The sequence below is a fragment of the Mustela erminea genome, chromosome 7, assembly GCF_009829155.1.
Source record: "Mustela erminea isolate mMusErm1 chromosome 7, mMusErm1.Pri, whole genome shotgun sequence".
Classification (NCBI taxonomy): domain Eukaryota; kingdom Metazoa; phylum Chordata; class Mammalia; order Carnivora; family Mustelidae; genus Mustela; species Mustela erminea.
Window position 1 is genome coordinate 87,160,180 of NC_045620.1, and position 17,508 is coordinate 87,177,687.

Sequence of the window (17,508 nt, forward strand, 5' to 3'; positions counted from 1 at the left end):
CTGCTCCGCCTACTTGTGATTTCTCTCTCTGTCAAATAAATAAGTAAAATCTTAAAAAAAAAAAAATAGAAAGAAAGAAAAGACCCTGAATAGCCAGAGGAATGTTGACAAAGAAAACCAAAGTTGGCAGCATCACAATTCCAGACTTCAAGTTCTATTACAAAGCTGTCATCATCAAGACAGTATGGTACTGACACACACACAAAAAAACAGACATATAGATCAATGGAACAGAATAGAGAGCTGAGAAATGGACCCTCAACTTTATGGTTAACTAATCTTCGACAAAGCAGGAAAGAAAGTCCAATGGAAAAAAGACAGTCTCTTCAATAAATGGTGTTGGGAAAATTGGAGAGCCACATGCAGAAGAATGAAATTGGACCATTTCCTTATACCACACAGAAAAATAGACACAAAATGGATGAAAGACCGTAATGTAGGGACAGGAATCCATAAAAATCCTTGAGGAGAACATAGGCAGCAACCTCTTTGACCTCAGCCACAGCAACTTCTTCCTAGATACATCACCAAAGGCAAGGGAAGCAAGGGCAAAAATGAACTATTGGGACTTCATCAAGATCAAAAGCTTTTGCATAGCAAAGGAAACAGTCAACAAAACCAAAAGACAACCAACAGAATGGGAGAAGGTATTTGCCAATGTCTTAATCAGATAAAGGGCTAGTATCCAAAATCTATAAAGAACTATAAAGATCTATAAAGAACAAACTCAACATCCAAAGAACAAATAATCCGATCAAGAAATGAGCAGAAGACATGAACAGACATTTCTGCAAAGAAGACATCGAAATGGCCAACAGACACATGAAAAAGTGCTCCACATTACTCAGCTTCAGGGAAATACAAATCAAAACCACAGTGAGATACCACCTCACACCAGTCAGAATGGCTAAAATTAACAAGTCAGGAAACAATAGCTGTTGGCAAGGATGCAGAGAAAGGGGAATCCTCCTACACCGTTGGTGGGAATGCAAGTTGGCGCAGTTACTCTGGAAAACAGTATGAAGGTTCTTCAAAAAGCTGAAAACAGATCTACATTATGACCCAGCAATCGCACTACTGGGTATTTACTCTAAAGATACAAATGTAGTGATCCGAAGAGGCACCTGCACCCCAATGTTTATAGCAGTAACGTCCACAATAGCCAAACTATGGAAAGAACCCAGATGTCCATCAGCAGACAAATGGATAAAGAAGTTGTGACATACACACACACACACACTGGAATACTACACAGCCATCAAACCCCCCAAATCTTCCAAATTGCAGTGATGTGGATGGAACTAGAGGGTATTGTGCTAAGTGAAATTAGTTAATCAGAGAAAGACAACTATTATATGACCTCTATGATATGAGGAGTTTGAGAGGCAGGGTGGGGGCCATGGAGGGTAGGGAGAGAAAAAAGAAAGAAGATGGGACTGGGGAGGGAGACAAACTATGAGACTCTTTATCTCAGGAAAGAAGTTGAGGTTTGCTGGTGGGTGCGGGGGTAGGGATAGAGTGGCTAGGTTATGGACCTTGGGGAGGGTATGCACTATGATGAGTGGTGTGAATTGTTAAGACTGATGATTCACAGACCTGAAGCAAATATTATATGTTAATTTAAAAAAATTAAAAATTTAAAAAATTTAAAAATTAAAAAAAAAACACACAAAAAAACACCAAAACTCATTAGGATGACCCAGTAATTAAAAATAATTGATATTGGGGCACCTGGGTGGCTCAGTTGGTTAAGCAACTGCCTTTGTCTCAGGTCATGATCCTGTGTGATCAAATCCCACATCAGGTTCCCTGCTCAGTGGGGAGTCTGCTTCTCCCTCTGCCCCTGTACCCTCTCATGCTCTCTCTCTTTCATTTTCTTTCTTTCAAATAAATAAAATCTTTTTAAAAAATAAGTGATAATTTTGGGTTAAGTTTATTTCCAAGTGTTTATTCCAGAACATAAAACAAAACATTTCTATTTCCCTGTTTCTCTCTTACAGCTTTTGAGAAGACTAAAACAATTATTCATGTATTTGCATTAATAGTAAGCAATCCATCTATCTTATGGGTTGTACATTGCATTTCAGTACAGTGTTGTCTGCTAATAATATAGCAAATTATTTTTATTATACTGTCTGGGAAGGATTAAAATAAATAATATAGAAATAATTTAACAAATCTTTGTGGAATACCTACTATATTCCAGGTTTGGGGAACATAAAAATAAATAAATGGTCCCTGCCTTCAAGAAGCTCACAGTCTAACGGGGGAGACAAACAAAACAGACAATTTAATGTGGTAGACAGCTTTAAGAGTGGTATGTACACAGAACTACGGGAACTCTATTGAAGGTCACTTAATCCAGAATGGTACAATATAGGGATGATTTCCAGGTAAAGAGGGTAAGTTTTACAAGAAAATTTGCCAAGAAGAGAGTTGGGTGGGTGGGAGGTGAGAGGAATTTCTCTAGAAGGGATTGTTAATTATTCTTAAAGATGGCACTTCAAGGCCCCTTCTAGTTGATCCTCACCTGCTTGATCCAACAAGGGGCATTTGTATGGAGTGAGGCATCTTTCTGATACTGTGTGTCTTTTTAAAATACAGCTTCCATGGATTATTCTTTTTTGTGCTATGGAGCACAATTAAAAAGAAAATGCTATACTAACTAAAATGTTTTATAGATACTTTTTTTTTTTTTTTTAAACCATGGTGCTAACCACAGATTCAGAATGAACAATCTGGTAGAGTAAGTACCATACAATCTACTTTTAAGAAAAAGAGAACAAAAGTTAAACTGAAGGTTCCTGGATAGCTATAAACTCCAACAAGTCAGGTATATGGGGTTCTCTAAAATAATATATATATATTTTTTTCTTTGAAATGTGAGGAAAACAAAAAGGACCTCAAGTCCTTTGTCTTGGTTATCTACCAGTAGTACACTAGATGGTGCTAAAAGGTTGTTAGAAAGAAAACTTTTGCCAAGAAAAACTGGCAGTTCAAGTATTCTGGAAACTTTCCATATGTCCCTGAGAGCAGTTCTAGGTCAGTAGGCAAGTGATGGGAATCTTACTCTCACAAGTTTTAGCCTTCTGGTCAGATTAATTTTAAACTAAACCTCAAGTTTAGTACATTTTAAGATGGGCTCAGTGTTTGACAATTCAATCTGATTGCACTGAAATGGACATTTTAAAGTTATCCAAATATAAATTATACTCTACATTTAAACATGTTGTGATTAATTTCATTTAGATAGTCTTCCTAGTGGTCTACTTCCTGTTATGAGCCTAATTAGGTCTACTACTGAATGAATCTCTAATCAGTTTCTTGAAATGGTTTCCTGAATTTTTGAATTACTACTCAGTAGAAAATATGAATCAACTCTCGTCATTAAAGTAGTGCAATATGCTGTTATAAATACATGAAGCAACACATTTTGAAATCACTCCATCAGTATAGTATTTCCTACACAGACATTTCATGATTTTTTTCATCTTACAATAAAACCAGAAAAATTTTTTATGAAAGTGCAGAATAAAAACAAAGTTTGACTTTCATTATTTTCTACTTAGTTTTCTTCTAAATGTTAAACATTAAAATGGTAAACAACAACAAAAAAATGAACCCAAGAGTTATTTTAGTTTCAAAGTCTCAAAGTTATAAGATCTTGGTAATTTTTCAGCTTTTCTTTCCAGTTCTGCTTCTAGAATTTCCCCCCATGTATCTACATCCATTGGGTACATGATTTTTTCTGGTAGGCTCAGAGGAGAACATATGTTGCTGTATCTGCCACTTAGCCATTCGTGTTTCACTTTACTCTTCTGGTAATTCCTCAGTAGTATTACCTGAAAGAGGTAAATAATCATTGTTAAAGAATGTAGTAGGTAGTGAGTTTGTTTAAAACCAGAGGAGTTGATTGACAGGGCTGAAAAGAATATTAAGTATTTACACTGATAAACACATATACTAATAAATGTGTTGTGTGTGTATGCTTACATGTGGGCATATGCATACAGGTACACATGCAAGGAGAGCCACAGAGTTTGCTGTGAGTTTTGGATAAAGTAGAAGGAAGTAGCTAACAGAGGAATATGCCCAAATTTAGGATTAAAAAAAAAATGTAAAAGAATGGACGGGATGGTTTGTAAGAGAAGAGTAACTTCAAAAGCCAACACACTCTGTATGCCACTCTGTCTAGTAAATCCTACCTCCTCATGCAGAAGGTGGAGTTGGCCTACCACCACATTGTCAAAAACACTACAGACTACAAAGACTAAACTTATTCTCCAGGAGTATCCACTTTCTAGATCATCGTCTATTTCTCTTTGGCATACAGTTCCTAGAGTCAAGCAATGAGGTTTCCGCAAGGAGTCACTGTTTCTTACTATGTTATTCCAGCTCTTGCAGGTTAGTGAAGCCCTGCACAGACTCCCAATGTCTAGCTGACTGAAAATTTTAAAAGTAACTTCTGGAGGTAGCAGTTCAACAAAGTTATTTTGACTCTTTTTTTTTTCCTTCTCAGCATCCACAGAATTCAATTCTATGCCAGAAATTCTTGAATTATGGTTCCTCTCGGAGTTTTTCTGCATAGCTTGATGTCTTAGCAAATTATCCTCATGTGTAACCTAAAAGGCAAAGTTTAAACATGCTCAGTCTCTTCAGAACAAACTACAGAACCTACTCTGAGCCAGATACGTTCTGGGTATGATTTAAAGAATCGTAACTTTCTTGAGTTTTTCAATCTGTAAAATGGGGCCAATGATGCATCTCTCCTGTGTGTTCTTACAAGGATTAACAGAGGATTAACAAGGATTATGTGTAAAGCACCTAGCTTCACATCTGAATTGCACATGGGAGGAACTCAACACATGTTACTTCCCTTCTTCTTTTTAAATGTTTTTGGTAAATGGGTTTGTTTCTAAACATTTGTTTTTCTCCTCCCAAAGAACATTAGCTAATAAAGAGAAGTGATTCTTTACAGACTATAATTTGAATTTAGTAGTAGAAATGACTGTTGTAGGAGCATATTTGATTCTAAGCATTTGCCCAAAATATTTCTGAAAATGCGTATGATTCAATTCTCTTAAACTTCTGAATAGTTGTCTGTGGGAACTGATGCCTTGTCATTAAGTTCTTTATCTACGATTTGTGACTTAATCATAAATCTGATGTACTTTTGTAGCTTACATAATGATTTATCTACTAGTAGGTAGGTGCTCACAGTCAACATAAATAATACCTGAAATAGACAAGAGGTTGAAGTCCAGGTTACAATGATAACACAAGGACTCAAGTATTCAGTTCAGATTAGTGTTTTAGAAATGGCCTCTTGAAGCTATCCTACATGCATAATTATGAACTAAGAAGAGAAGTCATTGAGGCCATAAAGCAACAGTAACAACTATAAACAATGTTTATGATTCAGCTAGGTACAACATATAATTAAAGATTTTATATATATATGTATATAAAAGGATATATATATCCAAAATCAGTTCAAAGCACGGGGCTATTTTTGCATATAAAGACAGCTCATATTACTTAAAATCAGCTTATTCCATATTGTACTTCCTTTTATAATGGGGGGGGTGACAATGCAGGAGGAGGGGTTTGTTAAATACTTCTTTTTAACTCAGTTAGTGATTATTCCCTTTTCTAGACCTGTTACTCACCTATGTTTCTGGACTTGCCAAGGCCACAGTTGCTCCCATTCATTTGGTTGTTTATGACCCGAATTGGCTATGGTGGTTAGAATTTTAATGTCTCTGCTCAACAGAGGACTTCCTCTCGAAGTTTTGGGGAAGTGAGGAAGCAAACTGATAGAAACAAATTCATGAGTCAAGAACAAATTTTTGCCACGGAACTCATCACTCCCCGTCAATAGAAACCAAGCCAAACTACTATATTCTTGAAAAAAAAAAAAATCTCATATTAAGAGAACATTACCATGCATTTAGACATTTGTTACTTTTCCCAGAATCTCAATGGGGAATAAAATGCGTCCTCTCGTTATTGTTCTTCCTCATGAGGCAAATTAATTTTTTGAATTTAACAGTTGGGGGTGCCTTGGTGAGGTTCCTAAACTTCCACTAGGCATCTTCTTCTAAGTCCAGTTTTGACTGAATACCTGGACAACTATCCCTCTTCTGCCGCTTCTTCTTCCTGAACCATACTATGCTGAATTACCTTTCTATTTGGATAAGAGCTCGCCCCTTTTCAGGTGTCACAGGGAGCAAGGGATCGGGAGGCAGCGCAGATCAACCCCACGGGTCGGAAGGAATGACCCCACATCCCACTGAGCCACCCTCCTTGAGGGTCTCGCGCAGTGTGCAGCTGCCCGAGTCCCAGGAACACGGAGCAATGACAAATAAGCGACAATAACAACCGTCAGCACCGACTGTCACCGCAGTTCCAGAGGGCTGAGCAGAGGCTGACTGAGCAGAGGCTGACTGAGCAGAGGCTGACTGAGCAGAGGCTGAGCTGTCCAGACGTGGACTGGAAGGGAAGACCCTCCTACCTCCAATGCCACCGTAGCTCCACCGGCGAATTAACTCCTTCGGAATTCGAATCCTTCGCCATAGTCCCTTCAGTCCCGCCCTCTGCTGGCCCCGCCTTGCTGACTCGGATTTCGCACAGGCGTAGAGAGAAGCGCGCGTTGCCTTTTGGGAGTGGTAGTTTTACCAGGGCGCCTCAGTTCAACAAGAGACGAGAAGGAGACGTCAAGGACTACAAGCCCCGACATACTTCACGGCGCGGTGAGAAAGGGTGGGGGTGGTTAGCCCGGGCTTTTAAAAAATAATTTTGAGGCGGAGTGTTGGAAGAATCTCGGCCGCGCGTCACTGGACGGAGGGAGGGGGCGGGACTCCAGACGCGGAGCTGGGGCCCCAGCTGCGCGAGGCCTGGAGACGTTCGAGCGGAGCCTGTGCTCCCCCTCCCCCTGCGTTTTTCTAAGGGCCTTCCTAGGACCCGCGCGTGTCCATGGAAGGCGGAAACGGCTGCGGGGACCGTCTCCTTGCGAAGGGGTGTAGGACTCGCCGCCATGTCTGGGGGCTTCGAGCTGCAGCCGCGGGACGGCGGCCCCCGGGTGGCCCTGGCGCCCGGGGAGACGGTGATCGGCCGCGGGCCGCTGCTGGGAGTAAGTGTGGCAGGGGGGCTCTGCCGGACCCGGAGAGCCGTGCTAGGTCCTCGCTGTTTCTCGAAGCCCTACTCCCCGTTTCTGGCTTCCCCGCTACTACGGCCCTGCATGTCTGGATTTTAGAAGTCTGCGAGCAGCACGTTTTTCAGTCAACTTTAACCAACTCACAAACGTTTCCTTATGTTGCCTTTAAAAAGCACTGACTTGTATTATCGTTATTACAGTCTTAGCCAGAGGTCGGCAAGCTCATGTCCCTGAGTCCCAATACAGCCTGTTTTTTTACTGGCCCACGTAGTAAGAACGGCTCTTAAGTTTTAAAATGTGAAATGTAAACAAACAAAAAGCTTGCTAGCCTTTCAGGGAGAATCATTGACCCAAGGGTTGAGGATATTGTCTCTTGGCCTGACAAGGTACAGTATTTATAGTAGACGCTGGTCCTTTACAGAAAAAGTTTGCCAACCTCTGATCTTAGCTTTCCTACAATAATTTCTTTTAAGCTTTTGGCCTTTTGTGGGACTGCATGAGCCTTACTTTTATTGTAATAGTCTTTTCCTATAATATCAACAGCTAACCCTTATGTACTGTGTAATGTTCCTGGCGGTGATCTAAGGACTTAACCTATACCAACTTTATAACCCATTCAAAATCCTGTGAGTTAGGTGCTCTTACTATCCTCCATTGTTCAGGTGTGAAAATGGAGCCCTAGAATGGTTATTTAAAGATTTAGGACACATAGTGCCACTGAGCTATATATTCTCCACCCTCCTTAGGATGTTTGAGAGTTAGAAAATTTTCCTGTTGCGTTCTGGAATCACATAGGTCTCTACATAAAACATGTATTATTGTCTTAACATTTAGCGTATCTTGTTTAGTGCCTACTTTGTGTAGCACATTTGCAGGTGGTAGCACTGTGGTGGAGATGTGGGTCTCTGCCTTCAAGGAGTTTTCTCAGGCTATGGAGACAAACCGGTGTCAGTGAACTAGTATCAGAGTAAAGAGTGTGGATTATTACCCGGGTTCACCTCCAGTGCCCAAGTGGAACCGTTAGGCCTTATGACCCTTCTCTGAGCAGGAAAAGGAGTGGTAATTGGGGGTTCTGATGAGGTCAGTCCTAAAGCTGTGTGTGTATATGTGTTCGTGTGCATGTGTGTACATGAAGTAAGGTATTGAGAAAGTTGAAGTTTACTTGCCGTTTATTTGTTTTATTTGTTATTAACCTATATTGTATTATTTGTTTCCAGGATACAGGTATGCAATTCATCAGTCTTTTTTTTTTTTTTTAAGATTTTATTTATTTATTTGACAGAGATCACAAGTAGGCAGAGAAGCAGGCAGAGAGAGAGGAGGAAGCGGACTCCCTGCTGAGCAGAGAGCCCGATGCAATGTGTGTGTGGGGGGGGAGATGCAAGGCGGGGCTCGGGGCTCCATCCCAGGACACTGGGATCATGACTTGAGCTGAAGGCAGAGGCTTAACCCACTGAGCCACCCAGGCGCCCTGCAATTCATCAGTCTTACACAATACACCACACTCCCCTCAACACATACTCTTGCCAGGGTCCACCACCCAGCCACCCCATCCTTCCCACCCCCCTCCACTCCAGCAACTCTTAGCTTGTTTCCTGAGATTAAGAGTCTTTTATGGTGCTGTTTATTTTTTAACTGGACAAGTAATTACTTAAATGTTTCGATAACATTCTGTTACGTTTCTCCATAGTTTAATTTATACAAACATTTGAGAGAACTGCCTGAGAGGTTTGTTTTTTTTCTCCCACTCTTGTCTCTCTCTCTCTCTCTCTCTATATATATATATATATATATGAAATGTTACATCTGGTGAGTTGAGTTTTGATTTGCTTAACAAATTGTATCACCAGTACAGAGTACTGTGGATCTGGTGAAAAGATCGATAAATTTTAGGTCTGTGTTTTATAAACGTAGCAACAGGTTACAGACCCTTTCATTGTTTGTAGCTTTATCTTTGTATTATAGGCTCGCTGAGGTGAGATGAGCATAGTTGGTTTGTCTTAAAATAAGACAGTAGAGTAGAAAGAGTAGTAAGAGTAGTAGAAAGGAATAGAAAGCTAGTCTATCTGGTCAGAATTTTACTTCTCCTTTTCAAATATTCAGTGATGAGATTCTCTTGCCAAGTTTGGCAGCTGTTAGGAGTGGTTATGAACAATGTCCTAACTGTGTTGGCAGGAAAAATTTGAAGAAGAAACAAATCAGGTTGTGGTTTTAAAGATTTTGGTACTGACATGTTTCTTCCTTTGCAGTGGTTAAAACTCAACATGAGGGGGCGACAGGGTGGCTCAGTTGGTTAAGCATCTGCCTTCCGCTCAAGTCTGATCTCCAGGGTGTCCTGGGATTGAGCCCTGCCAGGCTCCCTGCCCAGTGGGGAGTCTGCTTCCTCCCCTCCCTCGCCTTCTGTGCCCCCCCATAAATAAAATCTTAAAAAACAAACAACGATGCAACATGAAGGCACTGTTTCAAACAGCAGAAATTCCAGTGAGGCCTTTTTTGTAGTGTGAGAGAGCAAAGACTTAGTTAAAGTAGGAAAATTCAGGTAGCTCATTGCAAGTTATTCATAATGATTAATTATTAATATGTGATGATTAATCATAATGATGATTTTGGAACTCACTTAACAAATCATGTTTTTTGGAGACAAGTTTCTCAAGCCTTCATGGCCATACAAGCATAAAGGTTTATGATTCCAGTGTTTAAAATGGATTTGGTGGTGAAACAATTTGATAAGAATGTCTTTACATTTTTACAGTGGCAAGAAGACAAAGATAACAGAGCACAGTGAAATTTAATTTTCTTGTGCCATTTGCTTTAGTGGGAGTCTACAGTGAACCCAGGGTCTTTGTTTACTAGGCTGTAATTCTGTTTTATGATCTATACCAATTAAAGGTTTTATGGCAAAATGAATCTCCATGGAATTATCCTGGGTGAAAACAGCCAGTCCCAAAGGTTACTTATTGTATGAGTTTATTTACATAATGCTATTGAAATGATGAATTATAAACATGGAGAACAGATTCCTGGTTGCCAGGAATTAAAAGAAGGGGGGAAGGGAGTAGGAGGGAGTTGGTATGGCTATAACACAGCAACATGGGGGATTTTTGTGGTGATGGAAATGTTTTGTATCTTGACTGTATCAATATCAATATCTAGTTGGGATATCCTATTATAGTGTTGCAAGATGTTACCACTGGGGAAAACTGGGGATATGGTACAAGAGATTTTTCTGTATTGTATCTTCTAATTATATGTGAACCTACAATTATCTTAAATAAAAAATAGACTTCTAAAAAATGTTTTACAGTACAGCATCTCAAGCAACAGAGGACCTTTAGGCCCAATTATTTGCTTTATGGCTTTTTTTTTTTTTTCTTTCTTTCTTTTTTTTTTTTTAAGAAGATTTTATTTATTTGACACACAGAGATCACAAGTAGTCATAGAGGCAGGCAGAGAGAGAGAGGAGGAAGCAGGCTTTCCGCTGAGCAGAGAGCCTGATGCGGGGCTCGATCCCAGGACCCTGAGACCATGACCTGGGCCGAAGGCAGAGGCTTAATCCACTGAGCCTCCCAGGTGCCCCTGCTTTATGATTTTTCTTAAATAAAACTGATTAGTCTCTTTTTTAAAAGCCTTAAAAGAAAACTACTATTTCTGATTTCAAATTTTCCTTTTTCTGTTTTTATAGGGTTTATATGACGCATTTCTTTCTGATCTTTTTCCTCCAAGGGAATAGGACAACATAGCTGTCTAGGTAGTCTTCCTAATGGCTGGTGTATGGAATTGATTGCTTTAACTGAAAAGAGGCCCTCAGTTGTCGGTGGAGATAGTCAGGTGCTCTAGTATAGACTCTATCCTGGCATCAGTTCACCACCCCAAGAATGCTCTAAGTGTCCTACAAAGTTTACACAAAGTAACCAGTAACTACTCTGGCCTGGACTCTGCATTATTTCTGCTTGTTGCAGAAGCTCACTAGCTGTTCTAGAATGCTGGTCCTACTTCCCAGGGATGTGCTAAGCACCCCTAGCTGCTGGATATTCCTCCCCTCTCCTACCACCAACTGCCTTAGTTATTGAGCCCAGTACAGTGCCTGGCACATAGTAGGCCTTCTTCCATGTCTCTCTTTTTCATTCTACCAACCCTCAAGAAGAGCTTACTTGTAACTCAGGTGTGAAAAGGATACAAAATTTATATAGTAAAGAAGCGGTGCTACCAACTGCTAAAGCATATGAAGCAATGGATTAAATGCTTTCATGATGGATTCATGATGGATTAAATGTTAGCACTTTCCCTATTTTATTGAGTAATGACTTGGTAAATTCAGGAAATAGTTGAATATATACCCCCAGAATGGAGGGATGTAAGAGAAGTTGTTACTCTCAGGAAACTACAGTTTCATAGGTATGAGAGACAGAGAAACAGGTAACTAAACACTGGTTGCAAATGGGAATGGGGACCGGAGCCAGGCAGGCACCTTGAGTAAGTGAAATTGGAGGGAGGGAGAAAAACAGGGATTATGGTAACTAAAAGCAGTGTCATAGATGACAACTGCCTCAGTTTTGGGAAGGCCACAAGGAAAGGGATCTGTAATGTGGTCCCTGCTCTTCACCCCATGCCTGTTAACAGTTTCCTATTGTTATTTTCAAGAGTAGTAAGAAATCTGGATTTCTAAGCATAACCTCTGACTTTTGAAAGGTCACATTTAATTAAAAGTTTGTTTCAGTATCATGAGCCAAACAGAAAAGAATGTTCCATGATACAGAGAGGTATAAGAAGAAACCCTCAGTTAAGATGAGGCTTCAGGGAAGGTTTCGTGAACTCAGTGACGCTGAGCTGAATTTGAAGTGTCAGAACAGTTAGAAGTTTGGTAGGTTAGAGTGGATGGTAGAGAGGGAAAGGCCCTTCAGTCTAAGGGAATGTATGATCTATGGTTTCCTGGCTCTGTGATGGAATGTGTATGACATTGGATAACTTGATAAGTCCTGACTAGGCTTGTGGGATAATCACATTACATCACTGTTCCCCTTTAACTTTTAGGGACATTGTTGCTTAGTTTTAGGTTCATAGCAGAATTGAGTGCAGAGTACAGAGAGTTTCTGTATATACCTCTTCCCCCATAACCTCCCTATCAACATTTCATACCACAGTGGTTTATTCGAAGAACCTATATTGACTTGTCATTATCATCCAAAGTCCATAGTTTAACACTAAGGTTCACTCTTGGTACACATTCTTTGGGTTTTATCAAATGTGTAATGACTCATATGACTATTATAGTATCACACAGAATAGTTTCACTGCTCTAAAAGTGCTCTGTGTTCTGTCCTTTCTCTCCCAACCTCTGGCAACTACTGAACTTTTTACTGTCTCCATAGATTTACCTTTTCCAGAATATTATATAGTTGGAATTATACAGTATGTATATATAGACTTTTAAAGATTGGTTTCTTTCATTTTTTTAAAAAAATATTTTATTTATTTGAGAGAAAGGGACAGAGAGAGCAAGAGTGGGGGCAGGGCGGGGAGAGGCAGAGGGATAAGTAGATTCCCTGTGGAGCAGGAGCTCCATCCTAGGACCCTGAGATCATGACCTGAGCCAAAGGCAGACCTTAACTGACTGAGCCACCCAGGTGCCCCTAGATTGGTTTCTTTCAAATAGTAATGTGTGTATAAGGTTCTTCATGGCTCTTTAGTGGTGAGTAATAGTCCATTATCTGGATGTTCTTTAGTTTATTCCTTTACCTGCTGAGGGATATCTTGGTTATTCCCAGTTCTGGCAATTATGAATGAAAGCTGTTACAGACATCCACGTGCAAGTTTTTGTGTAGACATAAGTTTTCAGTTCATTTGGGTAAAAACACCAAGGAGCTCAGATGCTGGATCATATGGTAAGTGTGTGTTTAGTTTTGTAAGAAGCTGCAACTGTCTTTGAAGGTGGCTATATACCGTTGTGCATTCCCATCATCAGTGGATGATTTCCTGTTGTTCCACAATCTCACCAGCATTTTGTGTTGTCAGTGATTTGGGTTTTGGCCATTCTGATAGGTGTATAGTGAATTACTTTTCTTGTGTGTATATATATATGTACATAAGTACATACATTTATATATACACACACATACATATATATTTATTTCTAAATCAGTCTCTCTAAACTGTCTCCTGGATATTACTCAACCTGAATATACCATCTTCTCACATGCCTCCATACCTCTGTTTGAGCTCTTTCCTCTGGTAATTTGATTCTTTTGGTAGCATTTGGGTATCTGTATTTTTAAGAACTCTGAAGATGATTTTGTTGCAAAATCAGAGTTGGAAACCTCTTGTAGACACATGAAGAATGCTTCGCACAGAGTAATTCTTTAAGAAATATCTGCCGAACTGAATTAAATAACTTTGCAGAAACTTTACCAAAGTCTCAAGAGGGAATTTAAACCCGGTTTTGTCTGAGTTTTGTTTCTGTTTTTACTCATTATGTTATTCTTTTTTTTTTTTTTAAAGATTTTATTTATTTATTTGATAGAGATCACAAGTAGATGGAGAGGCAGGCAGAGAGAGAGAGAGAGATGGAAGCAGGCTCCCTGCTGAGCAGAGAGCCCGACGCGGGACTCGATCCCAGGACCCTGAGATCATGACCTGAGCCGAAGGCAGCGGCTTAACCCACTGAGCCACCCAGGCACTCCTCATTATGTTATTCTTGATAAGGACGATTCTCACATTTGTGTAGCATTCACTTTGATATTCTTGATAAGGACGATTCTCACAGTTGTGTAGCATTCACTTTGCAAGTAGCATTGCAAGCCAGGCAGGTTGGGTGACTTCAGATTTCAGTGATATCAGGTCAGCACAGGTCCATCATATTGGCTGACCATTCAGCAACCTTGACTTAGGAGCTCAGAAGGTATTGGATTTTACTTTTTAAAATCTAAGTGATCCATATTTCACCAGTATTGTGGATTAAATAGATGCTTGTGAGATCGCCTGATAACCTAACTACTATTATACCATTAGTCTTGTGGGAAAGTATTTCACAAGTTTCAAAGACCCATTTCACATCCAGTTATTAATTATAACCTTTTAAAGTGAGCTTACTGGATTCTGTCTAGAAAGCCTCTGGCAAAAATCAAGTTTGTTTCCTCAAAATTGCCCTTTGTTAATATTAAAAAAAATGACCTTTGGTACATATGAAGTGTAATAATATTAAACCCTTTGTATCAACTAACTTTTGCCCTGTTGAGGAATAAGATGGACTTATCCAATGTTATGACAGATCTCAGTTTGATTGAGCTCTGGAGTGTGTCCTGGATCCGATAACTTTAAAGCACTCTTGATAAGAAAATTACATGGTTTGTCAGCTGGTTCACAGTAACCAGCCTCCCATCCAAGTTACTAACCAGGCCCCACGCTGCTTAGCCTCTGAGATCAGAGGAGATTGGGTGTGTTCAGGGTGGTATGGCTGTAGACTACAGTAACGAGTCTCCACTTAATTCAAGTCTTAATTTTAGATTTTCTTTACTTGCCACATACACAACTTTGAGGAAAATATTTTATGTAAATTATGTCTGAAATAGATGCTGTACTTCCTTAGGTTTATGCATTTTCTCATAATACAGACTCAAATCCCACACCAGAGGGTTGTTTATTTTTCTGTACCACAAAAGTTTGAATTTGTCACTTTTTAATTTCTCTGTTGTATTTATGTATGTATGTATTTATTTATTGTCTATTGTTGATAGAGGAAACCAGATAATTTTGTGTGATAGCACTATAAGTTATAAAGTATTATACAAGAAAAATTTAGCCTTTGGTGTGTTATGTAATTCATACTGGAAAAAATGAATCTTCCCTCTTTTCTGTTCATTTATGTTTATAGGAGCCAGTTTACCTGGGGACATTGTATTTATGAGATATATTATACCTGTCTGTGATATTCAGAAATTTCTTTAGGGAAGCATTTTAAGAAAAATTAACTGCTGTTGGCTTTTCAGTAAATACATGTAGGCAAAAGTGAAATGAAAGGTACCATTGTATTCTGTTTCAGGCTCCAGTAGCTTTTCACTTTTACTTTATTCAGGTTTGTTTTTTATTTTTTGAATGTTGGAAATAATAAACAAATAGGTCAGATACCTTGATTCAAAACATCCAGGCATTTCTGCTAGTAGCATAAGAATATCTTCATTTTGTTTGACTTCAGTAAATGCCAAAAATAAATATTTGGCAAACAAATCACAGTTCTTTTATGTTCATGTCTTGTATTTTAGCACAAACTTCATGTCTTAAAAGCGAGGCATGAAGACAAAGAGAAAGGACCTGTCCTTATCATAATGCATGAAACATTCAGTTTAGAACCAGAAAATCAGAGATAAGAGATCTACATTTTATTGATACAACAGTGATACAAAAATAGTCCTGTTCCCATTCAAGAAACAATATGAAGAATTCAAATAAAAAGGGTTGGTTTGTTCTGTAGTATCTGAAGAAGAATTGCTGTCATTTTATGTTGTTAACAAAGGCTAGGGGTGGGTGCTTGGGTGGCTCAGTGGGTTAAGTGGCCGCCTTCAGCTCAGGTCATGATCCCAGGGTCCTAGGACTGAGCCCAGAGCAGGCTCCCTGCTCAGTGGGGAGCCTGCTGCTGCCTCTGCCTGCAGCTCTCACTCTCCCTGCTTATGCTCATGCTCCCTGTCTTTCTCTGTCAAATAAATAAATAAAATATTTAAAAAAACAAAAACAAAGGATGGGGTGATTTCAGCATTACCTGCTAGCCTGTGTATTCTTTAGCTCCTGCTGTATGCTATGCAGTTTTTTTACTATTAAAAAAATTGGGGGGGGGCTTGAATGTTCAATTTGGTTAGCTTCTCTGTTTTCTAATATTCCTTCTCTGACTAGCTGAACATAAATTTATTATTAGATGTCTAGTATCAATGTAACTATTGTCAGAGTAAAGGATATTAATCATAATTGCTTTTGGCAACAAGTAACAGAAATGTGACAAACAGCAGTTTAATCAAACTGAGTTTTCTTTTGTAAGAGAATCTCTGGGGCAGTCAGTCCAGGGCCAGTGCAGATACTCAAGGAATGGGCTCTTCCGCTTTCTTCCTTTTTCATCATTTGCAGGTGGCTTTCATGCCTGCAGGCTGTACCTTAAAGTGTCCCATTTACACAGTAAGAAAAGGGAAAGTCAGCGGGCAAAAAAAGTCCATGCCAGGTGAGCCTGTTCCTTGTTATCACGAAGACTGTAATTTTTCCAGAAGCTCTACTGTTTTAAAATAACATAGATTTTGTTGTTTTGTTTAGGAATGGTGAGGCCAACAGATTAGAAGATGATTGGCATTGAAAAGATAATTTATTATTCACAGTTCCCAAGAGACAGAAAGACACACAGTGTCATGTGGGGCCACATGAGGTTGGTTGAAGGTAGAAGGCAGAGCTAGGGGAACTGCAGGAAAAACTTTCTTACGGTTTTCTCAGCAATGGATGGGCAGGGCAAAGCTAGAAGGTATAGGATGGTCTAGTTTGAATAGTTTTATGGGGCTCTGAGCTGTAGGGCCTGTCCCTAGTTGTCTGATGCCTAGTCCTGGGGTGATTGGGGCAGCATAAGAGTCAGGTAGAGCCATAATTGGGAGTACAGGCTTCAGATTGGTTAGTTTGCTTATGAAAGGTATCCTTGCAGGTGAGTCATTTACTGTCTTTAAGAAGCCCATAACCCTGGGAGAGATAGTCTTTCCTTAGTCCAAGATGCCAATATCAAAACATTAGATGCGGAAACTAGAAAATCTGGTTAATACACAACTCTTAACATCCTTTGTTAGAACCTGTCATTTGGCCATCCATAGCTACAGGGAATTCTGGGCATTTGGATATTTTTAAATGGGTACATTGTTATCCTAAATAAAACTGGAATAAATATTAGTACTGAAGAAGAAATGAATAGCTATTGATGAAGCAACTAGTAGCATCTGGTACACAATGTCACATGTGAAGAAAAAGGCATCTAACAGTATAGGTGTAGTTTAAATCATAAGTTGCAAATTCAAATGCCTGCAGAGGCCAGGTATACTGTAGTGAAGTGTGCTCAGTGGAAGATTGTAGGGAGTGCTGGGGACTGTGGTGAGATGGAATGTACATATACTTTTCAAAGCAAAACTTGAAAAAAAGAAACAAAAACCTGAATGAAAAGCCTGACTACCAGTTTATGGTGCCTAGTCTAAAACAAAGAGGTTTACAAAATTACAACTAAATAGGAGGCTTATTAATTTTACTGAAGTTACTATACATAAAATTATACTTCATTTATGTTATTTAGCAATCACATACTACATTTTCTAGATTATTTATTTTTAGAGAGAGGGCACATGCTT

General features: G+C 39.4%; 2 protein-coding genes across 2 annotated transcripts in view; one reads left to right on the forward strand and one right to left on the reverse strand.

Annotated features, from left to right (window-relative positions):
- Window positions 1-3,553: 3,553 nt before the first annotated feature.
- Window positions 3,554-6,622, reverse strand: FBXO48 (F-box protein 48). Its single transcript, XM_032352306.1, has 4 exons — window positions 6,515-6,622; window positions 5,670-5,813; window positions 4,206-4,622; window positions 3,554-3,842 (listed from the first exon to the last, which is right to left on the reverse strand). The coding sequence occupies exons 3-4, from the start codon at window positions 4,584-4,586 to the stop codon at window positions 3,630-3,632; spliced, it is 594 nt and encodes a 197-aa protein (XP_032208197.1). The 5' UTR covers window positions 4,587-4,622; window positions 5,670-5,813; window positions 6,515-6,622; the 3' UTR covers window positions 3,554-3,629.
- Window positions 6,623-6,803: 181 nt separating this feature from the next.
- The window catches only part of APLF (aprataxin and PNKP like factor), a 78,493-nt gene continuing 67,788 nt past the window's right edge, over window positions 6,804-17,508 (forward strand). The window contains exon 1 of the mRNA XM_032352305.1: window positions 6,804-7,132. Within this exon, the coding sequence (XP_032208196.1) occupies window positions 7,037-7,132 (96 nt within the window). The 5' untranslated portion in view covers window positions 6,804-7,036. The remainder of the gene's footprint in view (window positions 7,133-17,508) is intronic.